Raw genomic sequence first — 23,823 nt, forward strand, 5'->3', positions numbered from 1 at the left:
GATTTTGTTTTCCATATTTGTGGGGAGAATGTGTGTTATTCTGTAAACAAGTGTGTGTGTGTGTGTGTGTGTGTGTGTGTGTGTGTGTGTGTGTGTGAGAGAGACACACATGCACACTTGTTTGTAAATTATTTAATTAAGGAGGGAACAAATTCATGGAGGCCACTTGAAGGAAAAGGAATAAAGATGTATGCGTATGAAATAAAACTCCCCTCGTCAAGTAGTGTATAAGTAAATAGGTTAGCTTGAGGAATTTGCATTAGGAACTACTTCGGGAACTTTTTTTTTAACTGTTAGGTTTCCAAGGGAAAAAAAAAGTTTTACAGCTTGAAAGGTTTTGCAATCAAACACGTGAAAGTTATTCAACTTTATTTGATTTCAAAAGTGTGGGAAATAGATAAAATATTGAGGATTTATGCATTTGGAATTATGATGAATTTGAGATACAAGCAAATTTTGTTGGATGTAAAGTTTACATTTTTAGACGAGTTGAGAGTTTGTCTGAATATCAAAGGAAAGTCAAAGGTAATGAGAAATTTTTGCATCTTGCAGGAGTTCCATGGGTAAACAGAATAGGGAATATTCTATTTTATTGACTCAATGGTAGAGACAATAACTAAATACGAACGCTTTTTACATTTTGGAAAATTTTAGTTCAAAATGCAACAAACAATGGAATAGAACATGAAAGGGAAAAATATATTTCATGAGAGATGTTGAGTTGATTTGTTTATAGCACTGTGAGGAAGGTTTCAAGAAACAGCTCCAGGCCAGAGAAAGGTGTAGTTTGAATCAGCTATGCAGTTAAGCTGGATAAATCTTGGGCTGTGAAAAGTATTCTTTTTCTGAAGGTTTATTGGATTTCCACAGCAGAATGGAAGTGAGTTTAAGCGGTTATGTGGTAAGCTTTAATAAATCGACAATTGTTTTGCTTTGGGTAATATTTAATTTTTATAATTAAACATCTATAAAGGAATAGAAAATGCTGGAAAATCTCAGTAGGTCTGATAGGATCTGAGGGGAGATTCCAGCATCCGTGGTATCTTGCTTTTATCTGTCAAGGAAACGTTGCCTGGCAAGTGTTTGCAAGTGGGTCTGACCAAGTACGGAGTCTTTTAGGAGCCGTGTTTTCTCAGACTAATTTTAACTGTGTAATTGTAATCATCTATGCTTAAGTTTTCTTTCCTTCTTGTTAAGAAACCTGCCCTTTTTAACTTTTTAAAAAGTGCCACTGGACTTCTTGCTGCTGCAATCAGTACGTTTTCCTTTGGCATTTGGTTTCCTCAGCAATTAACATCTGGCTGGTCATAAATATCGGTTCAGAGTCTGGAATGATAATTTATTTATTGAACAATCAATCCAAAAAAGGTGATTTGAATCAATATATGTCACAATGCATTTTATTTCTCTTTGCTACTATTGATTACAAAATGACACTTTATTGAGGTTTGTATTTAAAAACCTTTCCTTGGCGTTTCAAGATCAAATGGGTAAACTAATGACTTCTGGTTATGCTCCTGGAAAGTATCTTGGGCTTTAAAATACATCTAAAGGGGCAATGTAATTGTAAATTATTGCCTTCATATATTCTGTGCAGAACTGCTGGAAGGTACGCGAGAATGGTCTAAAGATGCTTCACTTCTTCATTTTCCCTTTAATGGAGAAACATTGAGCCTTTGCTGTTTCCCAGAGCACCGATGCCACTAAGGTTATTTATTTATTTATTAGTGTCGCAAGTATGCTTACGTTAACACTGCAATGCAGTTACAGTGAAAAATCCCCTACTTGCCACATCCGGCATCTGTTCAAGAAAACTGAGGGAGAAATGAGCATGGCTAATGCACCTAACCAGTACGTCTTTCAGACTGTGGGAGGAATCCAGAGCACCTAAAGGATCCCCACCCTTACACGGGGAGAAAGTACAGACTTGGCACAGTCAGTGACCTGAGCCGGGAATCGAAACCGGGTCCCTGGCGCTGTCAGGCAGCAGTACGAACCGTTGTGCAACCGTGCCACCGGAATTCGACAATGCGATAACTCACAAAAATCACATTCTAATATCTTGTGACGTGAGAATAAATATGGGACTTGTACTGTTAAATTCTCAAAAAGCTCACGGGACATATGTTTATGATTTGAGAAAAATTTACAGGAGAGATGATCGACGTTTTTAAAATACTGAGAGAACTTACGAATGAAAATGCCATCAAATTATTTAAGAGACAGTCACCAAATGATGCTTAATATAAAGCTACCAAGTAAAATGTTATCAAAAAGAGATTGTTTTAAAATTATTGCAGTCATGGATATTTATTTTACAGGCCCGTATACACACCTCACTCATCTAACTCCTCCACCACTCCCACCATGACATCTTCATTACCTTTTATTCTCTCTCCTTTCATTTTTCTCACTCTCATCTGCTTCGGTTTTTACTTCACCTCCCTTTATTGCCCTTCGTACCCTCTCATCTCTTCCCTTCTTTCATCCTGTTCCTCCTCTCATCTCTTTTCAAAGTTGAAATTCTGCTCTTTGGAGAGAGCGAGGGAGAATCGAACCATCATCCCTTGCCGTTCAATGGCAATACCATCGCTGAATCCCCCACTTCCAACATCCTGGGGGTTACCATTGACCAAAAACTGAACGAGCCATATGAATACCAGAGGATTGGATAGGGTGGACAGTGAGAGCCTTTTTCCTCGGATGGTGATGGCTAACACGAGGGGGCATAGCTTTAAATTGAGGGGTGGTAATTATAGGACGGATGTCAGAGGTAGGTTCTTTACTCAGAGGGTAGTAAGGGCGTGGAATGCCCTGCCTGCAGCAGTTGTGGACTCGCCAACTTTAAGGGTGTTCAAACGGTCAGTGGATAGGCATATGGATAACATTGGAATAGTTCAGGTTAGAGGGTCGTTAGATTGGTTCCACTGGTCGGCGCAATGTTCTCTGGCTACAAGAGCAGGTCAGAGATTAGGAATAATTTACCCAGACTTCCTCAAGCAAGTCCACCATCTAAGCGGCAAAAGTCAAATGTGAAATGGGGTACTCTCCGCTTGCCTGGATAATTGCAGCTCCAATAGCATTCAAGAAGCTTGACACCATCCAGGACAAAGTAGCCCATTTGATTAGCATCTTTCCCACAAACATTCACTCCCCTCACCAGCGGTGCACAGTGGCAGCCATGTATAACATCTGCAAGGTACGCCATAGCAACTCACCAAGTCTCCTTCAACTGCACGTTCCAAACCCACAGCCATTAAATTTATAAAGACAAGGGCAGCAAACAAATATGAACATGACCGCCACAAAGTTGCACTCCAAATCTCACACTATCCTGACTTGGAGCTACGTTGCCATTTCTGCACTCTCACTGGGTCAAAATCTTTGAAGTCCCTCCCTAACAGCACTGTGGATGTACCTACACCACATGGGCTGCAGAGATTCACGAAGACAGATTACTACCATCTTCTCAATGGCAATTGGGGATGGGAGATAAATTCTAGCCTCACCACTGACACTCATATCCCACGAAAGAATAAAAAAGAGGGTTTTTTCCATCTTGAATACATTTTCTGTGAAGAGAAAGGTTGGTTTTGAGTAACTGCCCGGTGAGGTGGGAAGCTAACGTTTGACAGAATGCTCACTGAAAGGAAAGGAGAGGTCTGACATTTCACTCCTGCTCACGGTAGGATTGGGGTGTTGCTGGCAATGGGTCAACGGCAATGCTGCTTATTGAATGGGAATTCAGATTTGAGTCAATAGAAGATATGCAGAGAGGTTTAGGGAAAGAGAAGGAAAAAGGAGAAAGAAGAAAGAGACAAAGAACAAGAAAGGATGGGCAGAGGGAATATGGAAGGAGAGTAAATTGGAAGAGGGAAGAAACATGGAGGGGAAAGTGAGATGAGGGAAGGAGGAGAAAAAGAGGAGAAAGAAAATGAGAGGAAAAGAAATGGGAGGAAAGAAAAAAAGAGGTGACTTCAGATGGGAACCGTGTTGGGAGATAGAAGAGGAAGACAGGAAGGAGAAAGTAAGGGTGAGGAGAGACTGGAAAGAGAATCAGTTGGAGGTTGTGCAGAACGGAACGTTCTTCATAACGAGAGACAACAAATACTCCAGACTTGGGGAAAGGCAAGATTTTAAGGGGCAAATTTCCTCAGCAATCCTGTTTACTACCATGGTGAGTGTACAGAATGCTGCAATGTTCCTCAGTCAGGTGGGGTAGAGTCCAACAAACTTATATCCTACTTTCGTTAAGTGGGAGTTTGCTGCTCAGGGATATGGGAGAGAGATTGGAATGCTGGCTTGGGTCAGGTGGGGGAATTCCAATGTTATTTAATATTGAGCTACAATATAAATTACCTCAGTTAGGCAAGCGGGCACAACAAAAGGCTCAGCCTTTGTTTTATTCCTTTGTTTCATCTGAGTATGATTGTCTTAATGATTTTACTGGCAATTGTGTAGGTGAAAGTGGATTCAGGAGTCAAGGTTGATCAGTATGATATCATTGAATGATAGTTAAAGGAAAGGTGATGGTCGAGTGGCATTATCCCTTGACTACTAATGTAGGAACTCAACCAACGTTCCGAGATTCTGGGTCTGAATCCTGCCTTGTCAGTTGGTAGAATTGGAATTCATTGAAAATATTTGGAATCTACTGATGACCGTGAAACCATTGTCGATTGTTGGAAAAACCCATTTGGGTCACTAAAAACTTGTAGGGAAGGAAATCTGCCATCCTTACCCAGTCCAGCATATATGTAATTCCAGAACCAAAGCAATGTGGTTGAGTCTTAATTGCCCTCTGAACAAGGGAACGAAGGACGGATAATAAATCTGTCCAGTCAGCGATGCCCTTGTCCCAGGAATAAATAAACAAAAAGTTTATTGCTGATAGACAATTCAAGCATGTCTACATTTGTGAATTTTACAGGCAAATATAGCATCCCGTTATTTAACATTAGAAGGGATTAGGATCTTATAAAAATCAACTTTGTGAATCATTAGAAGGGAAAATTGCCAAATTATTTATGAGTCAGCTTTGACCAGCACTCTTTATATGCGTGTAATAAGAACATAAGAAATAGGAGCAGGAGTAGGCCATCTAGCCCTTCGAGCCTGCCCCGCCATTCAATAAGATCATGGCTGATCTGTCGCTGCTCAGTTCCACTTTCCCGCCCTCTCCCCATAACCCTTAATCCCCTCGCTTATCAAAAACCCATCAACCTGCGTCTTAAAAATACTTAGCGAGGCAGCCTCCACCACTTCAACGGGCAGAGAATTCCAGAGATTCACCACCCTTTGAGTGAAGAAGTTCCTCCTCAACTCCGTTCTAAACCGCCCCCCTTTTATCTTGAGGCTGTGCCCCCTAGTCCTACTGTCTTTTTTGAGCGGGAAGAGTCTCTCCACCTCTATCCTATCCATCCCATTCATCATCTTATACATCTCAATGAGATCTCCCCTCATTCTTCTAAACTCTAACGAGTACAAGCCCAGTTTATTCAGCCTCTCCTCATAGCTCAACCCCCTCAACTCCGATATCAGCCTAGTAAACCTCCTCTGCACTCCCTCCAAGGCCAAAATATCTTTGCGCAGGTGCGGCGCCCAAAACTGCACACAGTATTGTTATGGCAAACATCTGTTTTTTTCAAATTTGGTTATTAACTAATAGCGAGGATAGTGCATTTTATCCTCTAGTTTTGAGGATTGAGCAGGCAAAAGGATAGCAGCTAGACAATATAGAAACAACTCCAGATAAATGTTCTTAAGACATGAAAAGCACTTTGCCTAAAACAATTTGTGTTCTCGATTCTTCAAGGTGTTAGGAACAATCATCAGTGGAGCTATAAATGACATTTCAATTTCCTAAGTTCAGGAGAGATTCCTTAAGATGAGAAACCAGCAAATATGAACTTTATTATTTCATGAAAAGTACGTCGATCAACACAGTGTGGAATAGATCATAATCTTAACGTTTATTCCAGGAACTGTCTTTGAAACAATTTTTTGAGATCGATTGGATGACCATTTGGACAACTGCAACCTTTAAAAGATAGTGCTTAATTCAGAAGCGCTGAAACCTCAGCCAGGATTTTCAGTTGGTTTCTGGAGCCTGATGTCAGGGTCAAATGGGGTCAGACGCCAGTACCATGTGGGGAAACGTCACCCAGATATAGTTTTCCCTGAATTGCTGCATTATTGGTCAGAGAACAGACAAGCTTGCAAACCTGGAGGGCCAACAGAAGGCACATCAGTGGTGAGGCAGCAGTAAGCTGCCTCTTGAGGTAGCACGGAGAGAGAGGAGGAGGACAATCTTAAATGCAGATGCCTCCCTCAGCAGTTTTTCTGAAAAAATACAAAATGCCACGTATCAGGCAGCTATCACTGCAGCCTAAACCAGGCAGGTGGAGGGAGCGGTGTCTGGAATGCCGGCCCCTTGTCTTCCACTGGAAAGGTCACCTTCAGACAGCGACACAGTTTCCCGACATGTCAAAGGACCAGGAGACCGACTGGAACATTCCGGTGGGTCTCTGCCAAAAAGCATTGGCAAGCCTCTATCAAGCTGAATTGGTTACCTGACTGCATGCTGATGGATAACCCTACTGCCTCCACTCTACCTTCAGCAAAATGACCCAGAGACGTGCTGGGACTGGGAAACCACTGGCTGGTGGCATTATTTTTCACAGCCATTCCTGTCGGCAGCTGAAAATCCTCCTCCGGTAAACATGTTCTCGGAGCTTTCCGCAGCTAGTGGAAATTTTGCAGATTCAGAATCAAATTCAGATTCTCCCTTGTCGACTGGTACAACTACTTACTGCTTCACCCATCTAAACCTTGGGGAAAGTTAGAGACGACGTGGAGATGCCAGCGTTAGACTGAAGTAGGCACAGTGAGCGCTGCCCCTTCATCACCTGATGAAGGAGCAGTGCTCCGAAAGCTCATGCTGCCAAATAAACCTGTTGGACTTTAACCTGGCGTTGTGAGATTTCTTACAAAGCTAAAGATGCCAGGCAGAACTAACTTGTGGGAACACTTTTTGAGATGCCATTAACATGAGGTGGTTTGGCATTCTAAATTGCTCCTTACTGTCCAAAGATGAGTAGGTTGGGTGGGTTAGCCATGGTAAATGCACAGGGTTAAAGTGAAATTGAAACGATTAAAGGCTGATTTAAAATTCAACGTTGGTTAGTATCCCTGATTGTAGATCGCGTGTAAATTAGTCATACCGGAACAGTGAGGCATGGAATCGCTCCAATGTCCGTTCATCTGGCAAGTCCGCGTCGACGTCCCAATGAGCAGCCTTTTCCCGACACAGGAATAGTGAACAGTTGCCCCAAATGTGTATTTATCGCCAGACAGAATTGCATTTGGAGGAATACCAGGATGGCCGCAATCAATCACTGTTTGAAAGAAATAACAAACAAGGACACAAATTGCTCTGGTTTGCTTTGTTACAATTCAGAAACATAAAGTCAACGCTTGTCATCATTTCAACAAGTTACTTGCTGAAATAGGCAAAATGATTGTCTTTGATATTAGCTTGTCACAGTTGTATAACACAATTCCGTCAGCTAACTTTGTAAAGAAATGATTCAGTTTACCGTACTCATTAAACTAAATGACAAAGAATATTATACGAATGCTTTAAATTGTAAACGTTCCTCACAGTTATACCTAGCTTTCCACAATCTAAATACAATTAATGGAAGTGTAGAGCGATTTACCATTTTTGTTATTTATTCAGTTTTACCACATTAAATAAGACGCATATATAAATAAAACATACATACATGTGCACTCAGGTAATGGCTTATCCCAGTGCCCATTAGACTGGCAAGAGAGAACAGAAGATCCAAACAAAAAATATCCCGGGTTGCAGTCATAGAACACCATTGAGCCAAAGGTGAAGTTTCCATATTCGATCTTGCTTTCCCGGATGGAATTCGCAGGAATTCCAGGATCAGAGCAGTTTACCACTGACCAAAAGAAACAAACAAATGTGAAGTGAGTCAACTCGAACAAGTTTCCAGTTCCTGATGAGCTGTTTATTTGTGGTTTTGCTCTCTGAACTGTGTGAAGAAAATGCTCACCATCCATTAACATTTCCCAATGAATGAGAAGGTGAGATTGAAGTCAGGCTTTCACTGCAGCAGATATTGTTTCAAATTGAAATGATGCCACTGAACACAATATAGCTTTTTCCAATGTTATAACACCTTATGTGCTCAGGGACAACTGTCAAGTGCCACCACTTAGGGCAAGGAGAATCTTATCTCTTAGAATATCATAGAATCCCTACAGTGCAGAATGTTGTCATTTGGCCCATCGAGCCTGCACTGACAACAATCCCACCTCGGCACTATCCCTATAACACCACATATTTACCCTGCTGATCCCCCTGACACTAACGGACTATTCAGCATGGCCAGTCAACCTAACCTGCACATTTCTGGAGTGCGGGAGGAAACCAGAACACCCAAGAGAAACCTGCCAGACACGGGGAGAATGTGCAAACTCCACACAGGCAATGACCCAAAGCTGGAATTGAACCCGGGTCGCTGGTGCTGTGAGGCAGCAGTGCTAAATGCTGTGCCACCGTGCCAGTGTTCATTTCAGTAGGGGCCGGCTACGAGAAAATGCACAGTTCACTTGGTTCCAGAAACGACATGGATGGGCGGCACTGAGCCAGAGGAAAGAGAATCGGAAAAGCTGGTGATATCAATGGCAGTTTTTAAATAATGGTTTCAGAATGTTTTTTCCCCCTTGTGAGTCGTACCTTCAAAATAAAACTTTTCCTCATACTTCCCTTTCAGCAGATATCAAACAGATGAAACTAATGAAGGCAATATGGGGATAAATCCCATTGCTAAAGTACACTGGGGCTCCCATCAACAGTAATATCACTACTGAACACGTGACAAGGTTGGCAACTCTGGTTGAACTGTCACTCTGTGACTTCCATGGTACTCTGTATATGGATAAAGAGGGATTCAACTATTTGTAAATGCTAAAAGAGATGCAAGCCTTTTGGTAATTGGTTCCTCTGAACTACTGAATTGAAACCACCTAATATTTCCACCAATTAGCATTTAAACCACACTTTGCTATGCTATTTATTTCACTGAATTAGTTGGATAATTTGGAATATTGTTAACAACAATAATAAGATCAGCAACAGTTTGCGATGTACCCTCGGCATGCTGATTTTATATCGCTGAGGACATTTTTTTAACGTTAGTTTATTTGGACGTCTTTGCTGAGATGAATTTTCTGTTATGCCCCATTTATTCACCATTGCAAGTTTATATTTTCAAATCAGACAGGAAAGTTAATTATTTATAAGCATTTCAGTTGCATTGTAAATTTGTGTTTTTTTTTGGAATTGGGAAAAAAAAGGTCAGACTTCAGGGAGCGTATTAATTCTTCCTGTGCTCATATTGAGCTACTTCACATTATATAATAGAAGCATGCATCACTGTGCAGTTCTTGCTCAACCCAACCATTTTGCCTTTCAGAAGTCAGAAAGGAACATGACTTCCAAGTCTTAAACAGATGTTAAACTGCAAGGAAACAGATTTCAAATGTGTGGGGGAAAAAAATTACCTCTTCAGTGCCACCAGTGCCAAAGATTGCTCACCAGGAGCAGATGGAATTCAGGGAAGAGCCTTCCATGCTTTCATCCATCATAATTAACAGGGACACAGAAATGTGTGTGTGTGTGTGTGTGTATATATACAGTGTGTCTGTGTATATAATGTGTGTTAGTATCTGTGTGTGTATATAATGGGTGTGTGTATATATAATGTGTGTGACTGTCTGTGTCTGTGTGTTTGTATATAATGTGTGTTAGTGTCTGTGTGTGTATATAATGGGTCTGAGTGTATATAGTGTGTGTGTGTGTGTGTGCGCGCACTCTCAAAATCTGGGTCGCAATTGATACAAAATAAATAGTTCCCTCTTAGCTTCTCAGACCAGAATATATAAATAAATTCTGCATTATACTGTGGTTTACTTTACTTAAAACCCTCGTACTCGGGGCTGGATTTTCGTGTCACATTGAGAGCAGAAATGAGGTTGAGAAATCCGAAATCCTGACATTTTTGACAGCCGTGAACATCAGTCCTCTCCCTTCCTGAGCTCAGGCTATTTTTGTGTGGACATTTCCAGGGTCAGAAGAGTTCTGGGTTATAACCCTGAATGCATCTTCTTAAGGCATGAGCAACTGCTTTGGGCCCTGAGGATTAAGGTAGGCTTTCTGACCAGTCCACCTCCACATCCACACTCCCCCTGAACTCTTCCCGCACTGCACTGCGGCTCACTATACACAATCCTTCCAAGGACATATCTGTCACAGACAACTGTTTGGAAGGAATGACAAGTTTTGTAAGCCACAAAAGGGCCTGACTTGTATTTTCCTGTTCTTGAAGTGTATGATTTATTTAAATCTACGCCCTCTTGGTTTTCCAATTCGTTTGTTCGAAAAGACCGAGATGAGGGAAACTGTTAACTTCAAAAATAAATACACAAAGCATTGGATACATTTCAATTAAAATACTTGGTTCAATTTCATATTTTCACTTTTTGTCTTTAAAATCCATATATGGAAGCATCATTAAAAATGAGACCGCACGTTAGTCAACCAACTAAAAAGCCACAGCAAAGCACAAGTTCCTTCGGCTTTCCTCATCATCTGGATACATCTTTGGCACGAGATTGGTGGAAACCCTGGTGATCAATCCATTCATGTTATTTTTCCAGAATTTCCACCAAGGTTCTGTTGATTTGTGGCAAATCATCATAAAAAGTCACTCCGTCCCTCTGGAAAATTTAAGGTGATTGTTCCATAACACTTATCACATCATAACATTTATCTTTGATATTAACTTTAATTTGAACAAGTGATTACTAATAGAGCAGGAAACCTAGATCCTCACTTCTGTGTAAATATTAGCATTGCCTATTCCATACTTGTACATAAAATACATTGTATGCTGAACTCTAATTCAGTAATAAGCGAGAGCCTAGCTACGACAAGAGTTTTGTCGCTCACTGCAAGTTACCATGAAATAAAGCACTAACAGCATTGTGCACTTACCTCTACATGTTGGTATGGATTGGCTCCATTGTCTGTTTGCCTGGCACTGGGCCCTGGCTGACCCGTCCATTACGTATCCGGTGTGGCAAGAAAATGTTACAACATCGTTGAGGTTGAAACCATTTCCAGAAGTTTTCCCGTAAATTGGATTTCCAGGATGACCACAACTGATTGCTAGGAGAAAGATATGACCAACATTCTGTAATCTTTAAAATCCCATCAGAATCTTGGAAATGCTTACAAATGTGTGCAGAAGGAATCATGACTCGTGTTTTTCAAATCATTATTACCATTGATTGTGATCCGCCTACCTGAAACCTTGATGTAACCATCAGAATAAAGGAAACTGTCTTCAGCCCAAGCAGTTAATCACATTAGACGGAATAAGACACCAATTGGCTGTTTAGGGAGAGCTTGTTTATGGCTATTCCTACGTCCTGTTCATTTTCAAGCCTTTCACTGAATTAATGTTCTTAAAACTGACAAAAGGTTTGAAAAGAGATCCTGTAGCGTGCAAAAAACTGCATGCAGAAGGGACTAGAAGAAAATTACAAGTTGAGAGAGTTTGCGAGTGGAAAGGGGCACAATAGAAATAGAATGAACGCGCTGGCTTCGATTGGCTGGTATCTTTCTTTTCTCATATCTTACTTAGTTTTCTAAGCAAATGAAGATTTATATCAGAATATAATGGACAGAACTTTCCATCTCTGCTTGCCCCAAAACCAGAAAATACTGCCCAATGGACCTTTGCGTGGTTCTCCCTCGCCCATGACGATACATAAGAACATAAGAAATAGGAGCAGGAGTCGGCCATCTAGCCCTTCGAGCCTGCCCCGCCATTCAATAAGATCATGGCTGATCTGTCGTGGCTCAGTTCCACTTTCCCGCCCTCTCCCCATAACCCTTAATCCACTCTCTTATCAAGAACCCATCAACCCGCGTCTTAAAATTATTTAGCGAGGCAGCCTCCACCACTTCAACGGGCAGAGAATTCCAGAGATTCACCACCCTTTGAGTGAAGAAGTTCCTCCTTGACTCCGTTCTAAACCGCCCCCCTTTTATCTTGAGGCTGTGCCCCCTAGTCCTACTGTCTTTTTTGAGCGGGAAGAGTCTCTCCACCTCTATCCTATCCATTCCATTCATCATCTTATACGTCTCATTGAGATCTCCCCTCATTCTTCTAAACTCTAACGAGTACAAGCCTAGTTTATTCAGCCTCTCCTCAGAGCTCAACCCCCTCAACTCCGGCATCAGCCTAGTAAACCTCCTCTGCACTCCCTCCAAGGCCAAAATATCTTTGCGCAGGTGCGGCGCCCAAAACTGCACACAGTACTCGAGCTGCGGCCTCACCGATGCCCTATACAGCTGCAGCAAGACCTCCCTACTTTTATATTCAATCCCCCTCGCTATGAAGGCCAGCATCCCATTCGCCTTCCTGACCACCTGCTGCACTTGCAAGCTGGGTTTTTGCGACTCATGCACAAGGACCCCGAGGTCCCTCTGCACCGTCGCCTGCTGCAGTTTTTCGCCCCGTAAGTAATAGTCCTTCCTACCATTCTTCCTACCAAAGTGGACCACCTCACACTTGCCGACATTAAATTCCATTTGCCATTTCCTGGCCCATTCGCCCAGCCTATCTAGATCCTTCTGCAGACTCTCCACACCCTCCGCACAATTTGCCGTTCCCCCAATCTTGGTGTCATCAGCAAATTTCGACACCCTACGCTCGGTTCCCTCCTCCAGATCATCTATATAAATGGTAAAAAGCTGAGGCCCCAGCACCGACCCCTGGGGCACTCCACTAGTCACCATCCGCCAATCCGAATAGCACCCGTTGACCCCCACTCTCTGCCTCCTATTTGACAACCAATCCTCTGTCCACGCTAACACCCTACCCCCAACTCCATGTCCCTCGACCTTCTGCAGTAACCTCCTGTGAGGTACCTTGTCAAACGCCTTCTGAAAATCTAGAAAGACCACATCCACCGGCTCTCCTCTATCCACCGCCCTAGACACATCCTCATAGAACTCCAGTAAATTTGTCATACACGACTTCCCTTTAATGAAACCGTGTTGCGTCTGCCCTATCAAGCAATTCCCTTCAAGATGCCTCGCAATTTCCTCCTTAATGACAGATTCTAACATTTTACCTACCACAGAAGTTAAACTGACCGGCCTATAATTCCCCGCCTTTTGCCTGGCACCCTTCTTAAACAACGGCGTGGTGGGTGAACGGGATACCCGTGGTGGGTGAACGGGAAAATTCCGGTCAATACCTCAGATACCTCTTTACGCTACTGAACGGTTAATTGTTGCCTCCATCTAACTAATACTTAGTTCTTTTGTTAAATGTACATGAATGAGACTTTTCAGGAGGAAGTTTGATATTTGGAGGCTAAGGAAATTTGGCATGTCCACTCCGACTCGCGCCAACTTTTACTGATGCGCCATCTGGATGCATCACAGTTTGGTGTGGGCTCCTGCCCTTCCCAAAACCACAAGAAACTACAAAGGGTCACGAATGAAGCCAGCCCATCATACAAATCAGCCTCCCATCCATTGACACTGTCTACACTTCCCACTGCCTCGGAAAAGCAGTCGGCATAATCGAGCGTTGCGACGTTAATAGGTTAATTTTAGAAGTGATGGAACCATCAGTCAAATGCGAAACATGAAGGAGAGAAAATCAATTCAGGTGGTAATTGAATGTTAGCCCAAATGTGTATCTGGAAACATTGTTTTGAGTTACTTTGAAGAACGTCAATTATATAGGCCTGAATTCTTGCTCTCAAGGCAGAAGCACAAATTCTGCAAAATTCCCAACAACCTGTCCTGATCCCGCACCCCCCCATGCTAACACTATAGTTAAGAAAGCCCTCCAACACCTCTATTTTCTCAGGAAGCTCAGGAAATTTTGCATGTCCATTATGGCTCTCACCAACTTCTGCAACTGCACCATTGAAAGCGTCCTTGCTGGCTGTATCACAGCTTGGTATGATTCCTGCCCTTCCTAAGACCGCAAGAAACCACAAAGAATGTCGTGAATGAAGCTCAGTCCATCACTCAAATCAGCTTCCCATCCGCTGACATTGTCTACACTTCTTGCTGCCTTGGAAAAGCAGCCAGCGTAATCAAGGACCCCATACATCACGGACATACTTTCTTCCACCTTCTTCCATCAGAAAAAAGATACAAAAGTCTGAGAACATGTACCAACTGACTCAAGAACAGCTTCCTCCCAGCTGCCATCAGACTTCTGAATGGATCTACCTCGCATTAAGTTGATATTTATCTACACTCTAGCTGTGACAGTAAACCACATTCTGTACTCTCTCCTTTTCTATGAATGGCATGCTTTCTGTGTATAGCGCACAAGAAACAATACTTTTCACTGTATCCCAATACAAGTGACAACAATAAATCAAATCAAAGATTCTGCAAACCCAACTCCAGAGAAAGTGCCCCAAGGGGTCTGATTTTCATTCTGGCAGGGTGAGCATGAACTGGAATCAGGCCTGCCACCTCCATAAGCAATACAGAGGCAGACCGGGAGTTACCAGGTTTCCTTCCACAGTCCAAAGATGTGCAAGTTAGGTGGATTGGCCATGCTAACTTGCTCCTTCATGTTCCAAAATGTATAGGTTAGGGGGATTAGCCATGGTAAATTTGTGGGGAGAGGGCCCAGGTATGATACTCTGTCAGACAGTCATTGCAGTCTTGATGGGCCAAATGGCCACCTTCTGCACTGTAGGGATTCTATGATTCTATTCTATGAGGGTGCAAACTCATGTCAACCCGTGCCCCCACCCAACACTCTTTTCCCTTACACGTACATGCCAATTCATGCTGTATCTATCCTTGTCAGACTTCAGAACCCAGGCTGAGATAAAGTAAAATAAAGATTCAACTGTCTACTGATGATTTCACTATTCAAAAAACTCTAAAACCTATCCACTACACTTAAATTCCTTCAAATACTTCATCGCTTATGAAAGCGAGCATTTGTTTTCAGAGTCCCACATCAAAGATTTAATAACCACTTGGAATGATCAATCAAACTGTGAACTGCCAGGCACCCTGTTGTGATAATGTTAGATTGTGGAATCATTGATGTAGCACAAATCCTATAATGATGACTATCAGCTTATGCCAGCAGACTGAGTGAAATAGCAAACACTTGTTTTTAAATTATGGACAATCTTTTCTTTCAACTTCAAGGACAGGAGATTTAAATATCCTGACAACATGAAAGTTCCAAGGGCATATAAACGTCCTGACAGCTCCAGTGAGTTTGTCTACTTTATGTACATTCTAGTTTTACAAGTCCCAAAGGGCACTTGACCTCTCTCAAAGGCACTCCTGGACTATTCCAAAAGTGTACCTTACAGCCCCAAAGCAATACATTATCTTTCTAAAAAAGCTTACACCTTCTCTTAAGAAGTGAAAAGCTCACAATTGCGGACATTTCACTAACAAAAATGATAGCTGTTTGAAGGCAGATGCGCTTGTACATGTTTAGCTAACTTACAATGCCCAGACGTACAAGTTGAACCTATCCCTGTTCCTCCCACCTACCTCCCTGGAGGAAATGTTGAGAGCTGAGTTTAGGGGCTAGATTTCCAGAATCAGGGACCCGGTGCCTCTTTGGCTCAGCCAGAGATCCTTTCTGTTCTTGTCAAAACTTAGGCTGTAGCTCTGTATTGGATAAACAAAATGCACATCGAAGGCGAAAAGTGTCATGAAGTAAACAGTTGCTGTTTACATTGTCTACTGGCACCTGCGCAGGCTCATGAATTATGCAGCCACAGCACTCAGTAATATATTTCCTGTAAATCTCTGCTCTCTGATCTATACCTGCTGCATAATCTATTGTTTAACAAAAAAGACAGGGCTCTGCAATATAACATGTTTCTTTCTAGTTGCTGTGTCATAAAATTACCAATATCCTTTATCCAACATCAGACAACATTACTTTCAGCTTGAAGTGACATAGGTAAACCTTCACATCAAAGAAACGGGTCTCTGTACTGAAGTACGCTAAAATCAATTTTAAAAGTAGATTCAGATAAAAAGAAAATAACTACAAACATTACGAATTGGAAATGAAAAGCATGCTTTGAAGAAGGTTCTGTACCCAAACGTTAACCTGTCTCTTTTTCATGACAGTTTTTTAATACCGTACTGATGCTAAGAAATAGTGCACAGAATTTAAAGCACTCATTCAATTTTGGAGTTTAGCCACTGATGAAAGATTTTACAACCCCTTTCAACCTTTGGTTACATTGCTGTCTTGTAGTTCACTTCAACACGTCCATTATGGCGTGTTTAAGATGGGTAGTCACTAATTCCCTTAACTTCTCTTCTGCTTCTGAAACAATAGACCATTATTATTCCCTGATGAGGTGCTATATTAATGTCACAGTTGTTATCTTATCTCAACATATGTACACGCTATGTGTCAAAATTACTTTGAAACGGGGTGATGAGGGCACTGGCTGGCTCATTCCATTTCATTGTTTCCACTCCCAGGTGTAAGTTCCGAAGGTGTGGACAACTTGAGAGGTCACTTCACACCAGGTTGTAGTCCAACAGATTTATTTGAAATCACAAGTGTTTGGAGTGCTGCACCTATTTCAGGTGAAGTGGAGTGAGGTGCACAGGCACAGAGTATATCGGGGGAGTGACGATAGCCCAACACTAACAAGTAATCAAGAGTGTCAAAGGATAAGTACAGACAGTGTAGGCCGACTGAATAACAAGTCTTTGTAAGTAATCATGAGTGTTAATAGGCAAGTGCAAGCAGTTAAGTATAATCAGTACGTGTAAAGTGTCAACAGGCCGTATAACAAATGGAGGGATGACCTCAGAACTGATTATCTGAGACTAGAGATAATTACAAGCAACCGAAGAGTGAGATGGTGTGAAGCACTGTGCAAACAAATCCAGAGAGAGAGATCATCACTAGATGCATGGTATCGAAACAGGACAGTTAGGGAGCTTCCCCCCCGACAGAACAATACGGTGGGATTACATGTAGCGTGACATGAACCCCAGATCATGGTTAAGGCTGTCCTCATGAGTGTGGAACTGCAGTGTCATGCTGTGCATAGGCCACCTTGGAGAACAATTACTCGAAGATCAGAGGCTGAGTGTCCTTGGCCACTGAAGTGTTCTCTGACTGGGAGGGAACACGATTGTTTGCATGGTGTCCGTTCACCCGTCATCCTAGTGTCTGCACAGTCTCACTGATGTATCATGCCCCGAGGCATCTTTTCCTGCAGAGTATGAGGTAGACTGCATTGGCTGGTGTTCCCCCATGTCATGGTACACAGGTACCATGACATGGGGGATCTAACATGTCCTGCAGAGGTTACTATGGCTGGGTTGTACAGTGTCATTGTCACTGTTCCCGAGGGCTGGGCATCTTGCTGCGAGCTATGGTCTGTTTGAGGTTAGGCATCTGTTTGAAGACGAGTGATCGTGTAGGGATAGGTGAGATATTCTTCATCGTTGATGAAATATTGAAGGCTACGAAGAACCTAGTGTAGTTTCTGTACTCTGGGGAAGTATTGGATGACTAAGAGCGTTCTATCGGTCATGTCCCGTGTTCGTCTCCTCAGGATAGCATTGCCGTCTTTTGCAGTGGCGTGTCACAACCGTTGATTGATGAGTTGTACATTGTAACCTATTTTTAATGAGGGCGTCTTTTAGCATCCACCGTGTTCCTCCCCGTTAGATCCTATGTATACACAGAACCTGTACGTAAGGGGTGGCTTCTTCACTGTGCTTGGGGTGGAAGCTGGACAAAGCTGACCATTGTTAGGTTATCCATGGGCTGACGGTGAGTGAAGTACTGAGGTGTCCGTCCTTGATGGAAATGCGTGCGTCCAAAAATGGGACTGATTCTGAAGAGTAGACGGTGGTGAGTCTCACGGTAGGATGGAATTTGTTGAGAACATTGTTGAGGTGACTTGTGGACATTGGCGTTTCACTGTTTTGAACATGAGAATCTTATTGTTGATTATCTGCTAGTTTTGCTTTTAGTATGCATTGCTAGTTTTTTTTTTAAATGCACTCTTCAGGGATGTGAGCGTTGCTGGATCGGCCAGCATTTATTGCCAGTTCCTAACAGCCCTCCATTTCACAGGATATTTGAGAGTCCACCACATTATCGTGAATCTGGAGTCACATGTAGGCCAAGCCAGGGAGAGAGAGCAGTTTTCTTTCCCCAAAGGGCACTCGTAAACCAGATGAGTTTGTTTAAAGAATCGACAATGGTTCTGTGGTCATCATTCGACTTTTAATTCCAGATTTCTGTTGAATTCAAACGTCACAATCTGCTATGGCACGATTTCAAACCAGGTCCCTAGATCTTGTCTGGGTCTCTGGATTCTTAGTCCAGTGAGAATACCACTGCACAACCACCTCTCCTAGTTTTTGTTTATATTGGATATTTTTTGGTACGTCGAAGGATATGACATTGTGTGTGAATAAAGATTTAGGGCAGGATTCTCTGGCCTCCCCAAGACCAAGACGGGAGGCAGCGTGCCATTGGCCGGCAGCGGGATGTTCTGGTCCCACTGCGGTGAATGGGTTTGATCGTTGATTCATTGTCAGAAAGGGGAATGAGTGAAGAGTTATTAATTTTCCTATTTTCAGAAATTATGCAGCAGAATGCCAATATATCACACACTTTCTGCTCGCATCTGTAATATTTATACAAATTCAGAACACACAGGGAGTTTTACTAATAATCCACTCGTTGGTTAATTTGTTTCCCATCAGTAACCAAATGCCTGTCTTAAATCATGTAAAGCAGAAAACTGCACAAAGCATTAGAGAGCATTTTAAGATCATGAATTATGTGATCTGATTAATTTCAGTGAGAGAATTAACTTGAACAAAAATTAACAGGTTAGAACGTGGATGCTTCATTTAGCAACTGCATGCCATATTTGTTAACTTATTCACTGTTCTGACTGAGCACAAAAATAAATTTAATTCTAGCTGAAACCAGAAAAATCTACAGCTGGAGGCATATTCAATCCAGAAAACCATGTTAATGCAATGTTGTGCAAATCTTCACCAGGTCTGAGTCCCTTGTATGTATTTATCTGCGTTGTAACTCAGTCCTCCCTTTGGCACTATTCCTTCTTTTAGAATCATCCAATTTATTTTCATTACACGCAAAATCCAAGTCAACTTTTTTTTTCAATGATCACAGGAAATAAACATGGGATTTGCCCATTCTGATTGGTTGACTCCTGCACTTCCTTCACTCAGCAACAGCCAGTGGCTATTTCCTGATAATAAATTGTGAACCAAGCCAACTTTCCCAAGAATAACCCTGCACCAAATGGAGCAAAGTGCCATACAACTAGCTTACTGTGCGCTCCTCACACTTTCCCATCATTTGATTGAACCTAATGAGACAGGATTAAGGATGGTCAAAAACAAAGGGAAAAAAGAAAGACAAGCAGTAGGAGGCCATTTGGCCCCTTATACCTGCTCTGATAAATACCTGCTAAAAATGGAGAACTGGTGAAAGACGCACATTTTTTTCTATCCAAGAGGCCCAACGCAATTGATGAGGTAATCAGGCACTTTTCTGGACAGCATCGGGCCTCCCACTTGATTAAACCCCCAATGGAGCCCTTTCCCAAGAACTGCTGGCCAGAGGCTGAGAGTTCTCTAAATCTGCAGCACCACTGGGAGTGGTGGCCACCGCCGGTATTGCATTTGAGCCTGGAAGAGTGATTGGCCATGGATAAGAACTTAAGAACATAAGAAACAGGAGCAGGAGTAGGCCATCTAGCCCTTCGAGCCTGCCCCGCCATTCAATAAGATCATGGCTGATCTGAAGTGGATCAGTTCCACTTACCCGCCCTCCCCCCGTAACCCTTAATCCCCTCGCTTATCAAAAACCCATCAACCCGCGTCTTAAATATATTTAGCGAGGCAGCCTCCACCACTTCAACGGGCAGAGAATTCCAGAGATTTATCACCCTTTGAGTGAAGAAGTTCCTCCTCAACTCCATTCTAAACTGCCCCCCCCTTCTTACCTTGAGGCTGTGCCCTCTAGTCCTACTGTCCTTTCTGAGCGGGAAAAGTCTCTCCACCTCTATCCTATCCATCCCATTCATCATCTTATACATCTCAATGAGATCTCCCCTCATTCTTCTAAACTCTAACGAGTACAAGCCTAGTTTATTCAGCCTCTCCTCATAGCTCAACCCCCTCAACTCCGGCATCAGCCTAGTAAACCTCCTCTGCACTCCCTCCAAGGCCAAAATATCCTTGCCTAAGTGCGGTGAGCTGCGGCCTCACCAGTGCCCTGTACAGTTGCAGCAAGACCTCCCTACTTTTATATTCAATCCCCCTCGCTATGAAGGCCAGCATCCCATTCGCCTTCCTGACCACCTGCTGCACCTGCAAGCTGGGTTTTTGCGACTCATGCACAAGGACCCCGAGGTCCCTCTGCACCGTTGCATGATGCAGATTTTCGCCATTTAAGTAATAATCCTTCCTACCATTATTCCTACCAAAGTGGACAACTTCACACTTGCTAACATGAAATTCCATTTGCCAGTTCCTGGCCCATTCGCCCAGCCTATCTCGATCCTTCTGCAGACTTTCCAATCCCTCCGCACAATTTGCCGTTCCACCAATCTTGGTGTCATCAGCAAATTTCGACACCGTACACTCGGTTCCCTCCTCCAGATCATCTATATAAATGGTAAAAAGCTGAGGCCCCAGCACCGACCCCTGAGGCACTCCACTAGTCACCAACCGCCAATCCGGATAGCACCCGTTGACCCCCACTCTCTGCCTCCTATTTGACAGCTAATCTCCTATCCACGCTAACACCCGACCCCCAACTCCATGCCCCCTGACCTTCTGTAATAACCTCTTGTGAGGCACCTTGTCAAACGCCTTCCGAATATCAAGAAACACCACATCTACCGGCTCTCCTCTATCCACCGCCCTAGACACATCCTCATAGAACTCCAGTAAATTTGTCAGACACGACTTCCCCTTAACAAAGCCGTGCTGCGTCTGCTCTATCAAGCAATTCTCCTCAAGATGCCTCGCTATTTTCTCCTTGATCACGGATTTTAGCATTTTACCTACAACAGACGTTAAACTAACCGGCCTATAATTCCCCGCCTTTTGCCTGGCACCCTTCTTAAACAACGGCGTAACATTAGCCGTTTTCCAATCTTCCGGCACTTCCCTGGAATCCAGCGAGGTTTGGACAATAATCATCAAGGCATCCATCCCTGGATAGAGGTGATTGTGGGCTAATGGAGGGTTGGCAGGGTGGTAGGATGGGGGGGGGTGGGTGGGAGGGTTGGCAGGGTGGTAGGATGGGGGGGGTGGTGGGTGGGAGGGGTGCCATGCTGCATTCCTCGATCAAGCACATATTGAGAATGACCTCACTCCTTCGGCTCTATAATGTTTGCTGAACAGCCTTCCTGGAGGGTGAGGGGATAAGGCCCATAAGTCGCAAGTTAAGGTCCTTAACTCACCCCCAACCTTACTGCTCTGAGCTTGATCGTGGGGAGTCTGGAAAATGGTGGGGTCCATTTCCATCCAGTCAAACAACTCGTACTGACAGAATTCAGCTTGGGACAGGGAAGGGGGAATTAAATTCTATCCAATAATTAACCATCAGGAAATACCTTGCCTGACGAATTGCATTAAATACTTTGGCGAGAGTATGCATGGGCATTGTAATGGATGTAGTATAACTCGATATCCAAAAATAAGGTCATGGAATGCAGAGGCAGAGATCACAAAATGTACAGTTAGCAAGAGAGAAAGAAAAGAGGGTGAAGGAATAATTATTCAGATTGTCAATAGGTAGAAAGTGGGTGTCATAGTTTGCAGGGTGACTTAGAAAGGTTGCAGAGCTGGGCCGCGAGGTGGCGGATGGAGTTTAATTTGGAGAAGTGTGAGGTAATTCATTTTGGTAGGAATAACAGATGTGTTGAGTATAGGGCTAACGGGAGGACTTTGAATAGTGTGGAGGAGCAGAGGGATCTAGGTGTATGTGTACATAGATCCCTGAAAGTTGGGAATCAAGTAGATAAGGTTGTTAAGAAGGCATACGGTGTCTTGGCGTTTATTGGTAGGGGGATTGAATTTAGGAGTCGCAGCGTCATGATGCAACTGTACACAACTCTGGTGCGGCCGCACTTGGAGTATTGTGTGCAGTTCTGGTCCCCACATTACAGGAAGGATATAGAGGCTTTGGAGAGGGTGCAGAGGAGGTTTACCAGGATGTTGCCTGGTATGGTGGGGAGGTCCTATGAGGAGAGACTGAGAGATTTGGGGTTGTTTTCGCTGGAAAGAAGGCGGCTAAGAGGGGACCTTATTGAAACATATAAGATGATTAGTGGTTTAGACAGGGTGGATAGTGGTAGCCTTTTTCCTCGGATGGAGAAAGCTAGCATGAGGGGGCACGGCTTTAAATTAAGGGGGGGTAGTTATAGGACTGATGTCAGGGGTAGGTTCTTTACCCAGAGGGTGGTGAGGGACTGGAATGCCCTGCCAGCTGCAGTTGTAAATGCACCTAGTTTGGGGGCGTTTAAGAGATCTGTGGATAGGTTTATGGACGAAATGGGATTGGTTTAGATTAGTGGGTTCGTGTTGTTTTTTTTTAAAAGCTGGTCGGCGCAACATCGTGGGCCGAAGGGCCTGTTCTGCGCTGTAATGTTCTATGTTCTATGTTCTAAAGTATTGTTCCACAAGGCCCAATTCTGGGATTATTATGGTTAACAAATTATACTAATGGTTTTGGCTTTGAAATCAAAAACACAATTTCCAAGTTTGAGGATGTTGTGGAATTGGGGTCATCGTCAATAATGATGAAGATGGCAACGAACGACAAGTTGGCATGAAAATAAATGGTGCAGAACGGACAAATAACTTTCAGGGCAAACAAGTGTGAGGTGTTACATTTTGATGGGAAAATTAAGAAAGTCACACATCACTTGGAAAATAATAATTTAAATGGGATAGACACCAAAAGGGACTCAGGAGCACAAATACAAGAATCACTAAAAACTGTGATGCAGCTTAGTAAAGCTATAGAGCAGCACTATAGAGCAGATAAATTAGCAACTCCATTAGATTGTGATGTGTTGTTCAGTTTGAGTTTTCCTGACAAATCTTCCTAAAATCCCGGGATCAAATCTTCTTCCACCCCACTTGGGTTTACTTCCAACAGGAAAATAAATCTAAGTACAGTTCTTCTGAAACCTGGATTGGGCATTAGACCATGCAAGAATTCTGTGTACAGTTCTGGTCATCATATTGTAAAAAAGATACTGAAGTATTGCAGTCGGCGCAAGGCGGTTTACAAGGATATCAACAATGTAAGGTTATAGCTATCAAGAAAATATAAACAAGCTACAGTTTGAGCATCATGGAAACATTACAGCTCAGAAACAGGCCTTTTGGCCCTTCTTGGCTGTGCTGAACCATTTTTCTACCCAGTCCCATTGACCTGCACCTGAACCATATCCCCCCACACCCCTCTCATCCATGTACCTGTCCAAGTTGTTCTTAAATATTAAAAGTGAGCCCGCATTTACCATTTCATCTGGCAGCTCATTCCACACTCCCACCACTCTCTGTGTGAAGAAGCCTCCCCTCATAATCCCTTTAAACTTTTCCCCCTTCACCTTTAACCCACGCCCTCTGGTTTTTTCCTCCCCTAGCCTCAG

At 43.1% G+C, this 23,823-nt stretch overlaps 1 protein-coding gene across 1 annotated transcript in view; it reads right to left on the bottom strand.

The window, feature by feature from the left end:
* csmd3b (CUB and Sushi multiple domains 3b) overlaps positions 1-23,823 on the bottom strand; it is a 1,478,622-nt gene that overhangs the window by 85,205 nt on the left and 1,369,594 nt on the right. The window contains exons 52-54 of the mRNA XM_080194817.1: positions 11,093-11,266; positions 7,788-7,973; positions 7,224-7,397 (exon numbers count right to left, since the gene is read on the bottom strand). Of these exons, the coding sequence (XP_080050943.1) occupies positions 7,224-7,397; positions 7,788-7,973; positions 11,093-11,266 (534 nt within the window). The remainder of the gene's footprint in view (positions 1-7,223; positions 7,398-7,787; positions 7,974-11,092; positions 11,267-23,823) is intronic.

Source organism: Carcharhinus amblyrhynchos, chromosome 8 (assembly GCF_965287045.1).
Source record: "Carcharhinus amblyrhynchos chromosome 8, sCarAmb.v2.hapA, whole genome shotgun sequence".
In the NCBI taxonomy this organism is placed as follows: domain Eukaryota; kingdom Metazoa; phylum Chordata; class Chondrichthyes; order Carcharhiniformes; family Carcharhinidae; genus Carcharhinus; species Carcharhinus amblyrhynchos.